General features: G+C 45.5%; 1 protein-coding gene across 2 annotated transcripts; it reads left to right on the top strand.

Annotated features, from left to right (window-relative positions):
* Positions 1-2,855: 2,855 nt before the first annotated feature.
* OTX2 (orthodenticle homeobox 2) lies at positions 2,856-6,569 on the top strand (the record flags this gene model as incomplete). Of its 2 annotated transcripts, none has more annotated exons than XM_079699707.1 (3): positions 2,856-2,952; positions 3,925-4,076; positions 5,949-6,569. In XM_079699707.1, 3 exons carry the CDS (start codon positions 2,856-2,858, stop codon positions 6,567-6,569), a joined length of 870 nt encoding a protein of 289 aa, XP_079555833.1. The 2 variants fall into 2 exon arrangements, with proteins under 2 accessions (XP_079555833.1, XP_079555832.1); XM_079699706.1 differs by having other exon boundaries at positions 3,901-4,076.
* Positions 6,570-7,868: the final 1,299 nt, after the last annotated feature.

Raw genomic sequence — 7,868 nt, 5'->3', positions numbered from 1 at the left:
CAGAAAATTAATCAGCCCGGACGAGAAGCAGAGCTGAGCACGGCGTCCTGTAATTAAGGGACGTGTGCCCTTCGGATTATCTCGTTAGTTTATCAAGAAAACATTTATTATAATTAATTCTCGGACGAGGTAATTATTATTGAGCGAGGACACAGCAACTGGTAGATGGGCTCCTTGGAAGATGGAAAAAAAAAAAAAAAAAAAAAACCAAGGGGGAAGAGGGGGGAGGGGAGCGACAGATTGCACGAATTGACCGTTAGATATAAGGCAGCGCGGCCCGGGGCGGGCGAGTGGAGCAGGACCTCGGGCGCCGGGGCTGCGAGGCTGCAGGGCTGCCGGGCAGGGACGCCGGACCAAGTCATTCGCGCCCGGAGGTGTAGGCGCCAAGCGGCTGCGCGGACTCGCCGCGAGACCGCCGCCCGCTCCTTCTAGGTAGGAGTTCTCCAGGGGCCACCTCCTGAGCAGTTGTTTTGAGGCTTGTATTTTTGAAAAGGGATTTCTTTTTCCCCTTCTGGGCTCTGCTTAGAGAGGAAGGGAGAAGGCTTCCTGGCAGGGCTTTGAAAGTTAGATGGAAGTGTCTAAGGCCTCTTCTTTGGAGAGCGCATACCTAGCTAGCTAGCTGTGGAGAACACGTCGTAGTTTTGTTTTGTTCCTTTTTCTTTTAAAGATGCATCCGGTAGTAAATGGAAGACAGTCTATGCCGGGAATTTTGGTCATTTTTCGATGGTAGAGCAAAGGAGCTCCAAGAAGGATCTCTGTCCTGTTGTTTTCTGTTTGTAACTGCTTTTTATGCTGGAATGTGCTACTTTAATGTGTGATGTGTCAGGCATTTCTAATTGGGTGAGAGCTATACATGTAAGAACACTTCCATATTTCTCATATGCACATCCGATATGATTTCAGTTGCTTCTATAGTAGTTCAGAACTTTCCGACATAGTAAGTTTGCATTAAACAAGAAAGAACTCCAGCTAAGAGGCTATTAAAACCAATACATGACTGTATTTTAAAGCAATATTATTTTCACAGCCTCCAAATAACTATCTTGAAAGGAAAAGATAAAACATCAGGTCTTTGTTGTAGGAGCAACTAAATTAGTTCTATTGGTGAAATAATACAAACTCTGACAAGGGCATTTATAAAATTACATTAAATTAGATCTAAGGGTGGAAAAGCATGATTTTTGTGCTGTGAATTTAAATCAGGAAGAAGTTGAAGTAACTGGGTTCCATCTGTGGAGTTTTGTGTCTTGATCTCTTAAGCAATGTAAATATGAAAATCCAGAGTCCTTAAAACTCAGTAGGACCTCTGTAAAAGTAAGAGGGAACTTCTCCTAATCTTGTGTCCGCCATTTTGAAGCAATCTCTCATAGTGTCAAAGTTGCAAAGTAGAGATCCATGCAGGAGAAGTGCCACCTTTTAGGAAAATAAAAGCCAAAATTGCAAACAGCCAGTCTATAAACATCCATTTTGGATCCCTTTGCTTGAGGGAGCGAGAAATACTCAACAAAATAAAGTAAATAACTTTTCTTTTTCTTCCTTCCTTTTCCCTCTCTGAGCTCTTTTTCTTATAGGATTTTAGGACACTTGAAAGGTAGGGAGAAATTCTATTAGTTTCACAACTTTGGGTGTTTGTGTATCTACTTTCTTCAAAACTAGAATGTGCAGAAAGGCGCAGAGGAAACTCTGCTGTAGCTGCTGAGCACCCAAATGCCCGAAAATTTGCCTCCTGCAGGATCTGCAACCTCTACACATCAAAATCAACATGGAAGCGGCTTGCGCTACAAATGTGCACCCTTTCTACTTGCAAATGTGGGAGCCTGTCATTATCTGATTGGTGGGATTCTAACTTTACTTCAGAATTCCTAGTACACCCTGTGCCAAACTTGAAGACTTTTTTTTGCACTGCGTTTAAATATTTGATGGGTGTCGATAAAAAGTTAAATACTTGTTTGTTTAGCTTTAGTTCTTTAGACACATATAATCAAGTTCTCCAAAACCCTAATAAATCTGTTACTTACCTCGAAATCTAATTACCCAGACTACTAATTAGGTGAAAATGATTGCTGGAAATGACTTCAAATGTGGAATAATAGTGGTTGAGCAGTTTTCTCAAGTTTGCTGTTTAGCAAGTTGGTATTTTAGATGTTAAGTGCACTGACATTTTAGGTTCGCAGCAGTTGAAAGTGGTAAAAAGCTAAGATAATTAAAATCTGCCTTGGAAAGGCAACAGTCTGGGGAGAGGTAGATGTCTTGAATTGTTTCTTTGTTTCTCACCAATGGCCTTTGTTATCTGCATTATTTATTTAGCCAAAGAGTTCTTTGTCTCTGCAAATGGCCCCAATCAAGTTTTGTTTGAGACAATTAGCTAGTGCCAGCCAAGGAGTCCTATGCAAATGTAGGGATAGGAATGCAATGTGTGCATTTGGAGGCGTGGGGTTTTGTTGGGGTGGGGAGCGGGAGGCAGATTGTATTGCTTTCTTCGGGTCTTTTTTTTTTTTTTTTTTTTTAAGTTTTGGCTGGGGGTGGGGAAGACAGGTTTATCTGGTCTCTCTGCATCTCCTCTAGTTCAGAGAAGCTGGGGAGGGGAGCGGGGTAGGGGGGGAGGCTTTGCAAGTCCTTTAAAAGCCTCTGCAGTGCATAGCCCGGGCTCTTCTTAAGTTAGTGGCGGAACGTGGAAGAGCTGCGTCCTCCGAAGCGGTAAACCAGCACCTCTGTTTGTTTGTTTGCTTTGCCTTAGCTCCACCACTCCAAACCCACCCACCAGGACTCTGAATCTGTCCACCCCGGGCGAAGCGAGACCTTCCGGCTGGGTCCCCCGGATTTGGGCCGACTTTGCGCCTCCAAACAACCTTAGCATGATGTCTTATCTTAAGCAACCGCCTTACGCAGTCAATGGGCTGAGTCTGACCACTTCGGGCATGGACTTGCTGCACCCCTCGGTGGGCTACCCGGGTAAGTGAGCCCCGCGGCACTGCTGCCCTGCCCTTCCCCACGCCCGCTCCGCGGGGCTGTGACACTCTTTCCCCCGAGCGCCGCGGTTGGCGGTGGCGTCGCCCCCGCCCCAGCTCCAGGCGAGGTCTCCACTGGGTTTTCCTTCCGAGAAGCAGCTCAAAGCCACAGGGCACTTACCGGCCGAGGAGAGGACAGGGGCTGGGGGAAAGGGAGTAGGTGGATCTACAGCGTAGGAGTGGGGCGAGGAAGGCTACTGCCCTTGTCATTTGGGCGAGGGGACCCTGCCTGTACCTCGAAGTCCAATTCCTCGGAAGTGCCCTCTTGGCGAAGTCGGGTTTCTCATCATAAATTCTCCCCGCCAAGCCTGGGGCTTCCCCTCTGACCTCCAGGCCCTTAGCCTCTAATCCTTAGAGGTGTGATTTACCCCGGGTGTGAGTGCTTTCCTTTCCGATAAGATCTGTTTTTTAAAATCCTCCTAGAACAAGAAGTATGAAATATGCCCCCATTTGAAAGATGGACGAACAAAGGCCCCTTGGAGTCCTAAAAAGCCTAGATCTCGGGCAGAATCGAGATTTGCCCCATCAGTTCAAGCTGCCGGTCCTCAGGGATCCTTTGACTTCACAGAGTGGGGTTTTTGTGTTGATGGTTAGGGGTTGATTTTGGAGGGTTCTTGTTTTTTGTCCTCCATTTTTTTTTTTTTTTTTTTTTTTTTGGTTAGCTTTCGAGGAGACGCTCTGTCTGGAGCCATCTCCGACGTCAGGCGGAGTGGGGCATTCCTTGGAAGGGGTAGTGTCTGCCAGAGGAGCCGAGACCGGGAGGGGATGGGGAGGACACGGGTAGGGTCCGGGTTGAGCTGCGAGGACCAGGGGAGTGCTGAGTGTGGGCGTGGCGGGAGTCGGACACCCGCAGAGACCCTTGTGACTGAGAAGCTGCTCCCGCACCCTAAAGGGCCCTGGGCTTCTTGTCCCGCAGCCACCCCTCGGAAACAGCGGCGGGAGAGGACGACGTTCACCCGGGCGCAGCTAGACGTGCTGGAAGCGTTATTTGCGAAGACCCGATACCCAGATATCTTCATGCGGGAGGAGGTGGCGCTGAAAATCAACTTGCCCGAGTCCAGGGTGCAGGTAGGGCAGATGTAGGTAGACACAGCCATCCTTCCTGACCGTGCCACCCCTCCCCCCAGCACTGTGTTTGGTGAGGACCCAGCAGAGTTCCAGGTCTCGGAGGGGACCAAAGGAAGGTTTTAAACTAAACGCTCGGCTCCATCGGAAGCCAGTAAACTTTTCTCTCCGGGCCTCTTGAGTGTCTGATTTCTCCTCGTGCCCCTTTTTGTCCCTCCACCCCTACCCAATCCTATAACCAAGGTTCTTCCGGTCCAGTCGGCAAGGTAAGACTGGTGATTTAGCTGCAGCGATAAAGCACAGTCCTAGAACCCTTGGACCCCTGGTGGACAGAAGCCCAGCCTCGGCAGATTTCAAGGATAGTCACATAATATTTTAGTTCTTCCCTTCCCCCGTTGGAACTCGCCCCTCCCCTTCTCATCTACTTTTAGGGGTAAAAGAAGCTTAGCTCCTGGATAGTTCCAGTATTTTTACAGATGAAGAAATAGAGTAAATGACTTGCTCAAGGTCACATGTCAGTTTGGTGGTAGAAGAAGAAATTACACAGTAAGAGTGTTTTCTTTGACTTCTTAGGGATGGAACAGAATTTGCTAGATCTGAGCCATTCAGCAGATAAGATATCAACGTGGTATCCCAATGATACCTTCCCCCTCCCCTTACTCCCCCTTAACTTGACCTTAAGCTGGAGAGGAAAGTAAACTCCCAACTCTTCTGGAATGCAAGTCCCATATAGATTTCTCTGGAAAGAATGTTTAGCACCTAAACCACATGTACACCTGGGACTCCCCTTCAGCTAGGACACATCAGCATGAACTGCAGATCAAAAAGAGCCTTTTTCAAAGTCAGATAGAAGAAATTCTAGCACTTGGGAGGCTTGAACTAAAGTCTTAACTGAAAGAAAATAAATGGCTCTGCATGGTTGGTGGTTTGTGCTCAGCCTTCACGGCATCATTTTTACCACAGTTAAGACACCCATGTGGAGAGCTCATTCAAGAGGACAACTAAGGACTTTTGCCTAGAAAATGCCACTAGCTTCCCTGATAAGCCCCCCTCACACACCAAACACAACACCTTCATTGCAGAACATGAAGAAGGCTGGTAAAGAGGATTTTCAAAGTTACACACAGAGGCAAAGTTGACAAGCCAATGACAAGCCAATAATACAGTAAACTATGTGTCAAGTGGCACTATCCTGAAGGCTCAGACTTGAGCCTAGGAGAGAAGTCTGTCTTTGAGCTCAAAGCAGAGTATATACGAGTCACTCCACTTAGCATAAAGTAGGTTTTGGCAAATAGTAGCTTTCAGACCTTCTTCCTCAACAGGATCATTTCTCCTGGGAGCTTTCTTCTGTGAGTCTTTCTAGAAGAGACAAAAAGTAGAGTGATGGAACCAACCTACATATTAGTAGTTGCTACCTGGAAGATGGACTGTAAACTGTTTGAATTTAGGCTGTTCTTGCTGGCATGTAACAACAGATTGTTTTCCCTCACTTCTCTTATGCTCCCATCCAAAAGACATAGATATGTTCTATTCCATTGTGAGAGTGTTCCAAAATGCAGCTGGGTCTTATGTGTATGTGTGTATTTGGGGTGAAATAAGAGATAGGAAAGTGAGGGGGAGAATTTTTAGTCATGATTTGGGTAATTATCTTAAATTTTACTGTTCTGAGCTAGGAGTAAAGCAGGGTCAAATGCTTTTAGATAGAGCCTCCCCAACTTTCTTATAATTCCAGGAACATATATGAGAGTTTCACTGGCAGGAGAGATTGTCTGCTTAGCTCATCTGTCCATCTAGGACAGATTGATAATCTGGGAGCCACTCTTTTCCTTAAGGAGTCACTGAAACCATGTTAAAGAAGTTTCTTTCCCTTTCAAGGTGTGGTTTAAGAATCGAAGAGCTAAGTGCCGCCAACAGCAGCAGCAACAGCAGAATGGAGGTCAAAACAAAGTGAGACCTGCCAAAAAGAAGACGTCTCCTGCTCGGGAAGTGAGTTCAGAGAGTGGAACAAGTGGCCAATTCACTCCCCCCTCTAGCACCTCAGTCCCAGCCATTTCCAGCAGCAGTGCTCCTGTGTCTATCTGGAGCCCAGCTTCCATCTCCCCACTGTCAGATCCCTTGTCCACCTCCTCTTCCTGCATGCAGAGGTCCTATCCCATGACCTATACTCAGGCTTCAGGTTATAGTCAAGGATATGCTGGCTCAACTTCCTACTTTGGGGGCATGGACTGTGGATCTTATTTGACCCCTATGCATCACCAGCTTCCTGGACCAGGGACCACACTCAGTCCCATGGGTACCAATGCAGTCACCAGCCATCTCAATCAGTCCCCAGCTTCTCTTTCCACCCAGGGATATGGAGCTTCAAGCTTGGGTTTTAACTCAACCACTGATTGCTTGGATTATAAGGACCAAACTGCCTCCTGGAAGCTTAACTTCAATGCTGACTGCTTGGATTATAAAGATCAGACATCTTCGTGGAAATTCCAGGTTTTGTGAGGACCTGCAGAACCTCTTTTTGTGGGTGATTTTTAAATATACTGAGCTGGACATTCCAGTTTTAGCCAGGCATTGGTTAAAAGAGTTAGATGGTATGATGCTCAGACTCATCTTCTGATCAATGTCCCGGGAGGCATAGAAGGAAAAATGAAAGGCCTTAGAGGGGCCTGCCAACCAGCGACCTGAAATGGACAAACCATTTGATACTTAAGATCCTATCATAGTTTTAGATCATTCGTTTTACTGATTTGCAAAGTGATCGAAAGCATTCAGCCACGTGCAACCAAATACCACCAAAAATAAACAAACAAATCTAAATTGTGAGGGAAAGGAGGGAAGGACATAGCCTTCTTAAGCAGAGGTGTTCCAATGTCGTAGCCAATCCTTGGTTGAATCTTAGGAATGGACAGTGTCTCAAGCTCACTCACGTTTCATGACCAACTCGTAGTTGGCACTGAAAAACTTTTCAGGGCTGTGTGAATTGTGCGACTGATTGTCCTAGATGCACTACTTTATTTAAAAAATAATGTTCATAAGGAGTCAATATGTAGTTTAAGAGACAATCAGTGTGTGTCTTATATAAATGGTACATCTGTGGTTTTTAATCTGTGCTAGACTTCAAAACTGTGATCTCCTGTTATTGTATGCAAACTTGAACTCCACCTCTGCAGGGGTTCTTCTGTGATTAAATAGGTTATAATTATAAGTAAATTCAGAGCAACTGAGTACTTATCTAAAAAGATTACCTTTGGCTGGAGGTGAGCTGCACTGAAACTTTACAACAAAATGTCTCTGGACAAGGAGAGTGAGAGAAGAGAAACAAAAGGACACTAACTCATCTGTAATTTGCTGTTGGTAAGCCTAGCAGTAAAGAGACATTGGTCAATTGCTCTGACCCTGATGAATTTATAAACTGAGATCATCGTTGTTTATGCTTGCAGATGTTAACTGGAAAAGTTATATATGCATAAACCTTTCTTCCTGGATTTGGCAGATATGTATAATTATATTAAAATGGTTCTAGCACAACATTGGGTCCAGTTTAATTTTATACCACCATTTATGAATGAGAAGCCCACATTCAGCCACTCCTTCCCCAAACATGTTATTCTTGGGTCAGAGAGGGAATTAGCAAACTTTATTTTTAAAAAATTTTGAGGGGGGGCTAATCTATGAACGAACAAGATATGAATGACCGGTATGTCAACTTTTTGTGACTTTCATTAGTATTGCTCTGAAATTGAGTATAGAGTCTAATAATCAAAAGCTCTCCTTGCTTTTCCCTCCCAGCCAGACAAC

This window comes from Hyperoodon ampullatus, assembly GCF_949752795.1.
Source record: "Hyperoodon ampullatus genome assembly, chromosome: 3".
In the NCBI taxonomy this organism is placed as follows: domain Eukaryota; kingdom Metazoa; phylum Chordata; class Mammalia; order Artiodactyla; family Ziphiidae; genus Hyperoodon; species Hyperoodon ampullatus.
The sequence above is the reverse complement of the archived record's forward strand: the minus strand, read 5'-3'. Positions and strand labels throughout refer to the sequence as shown.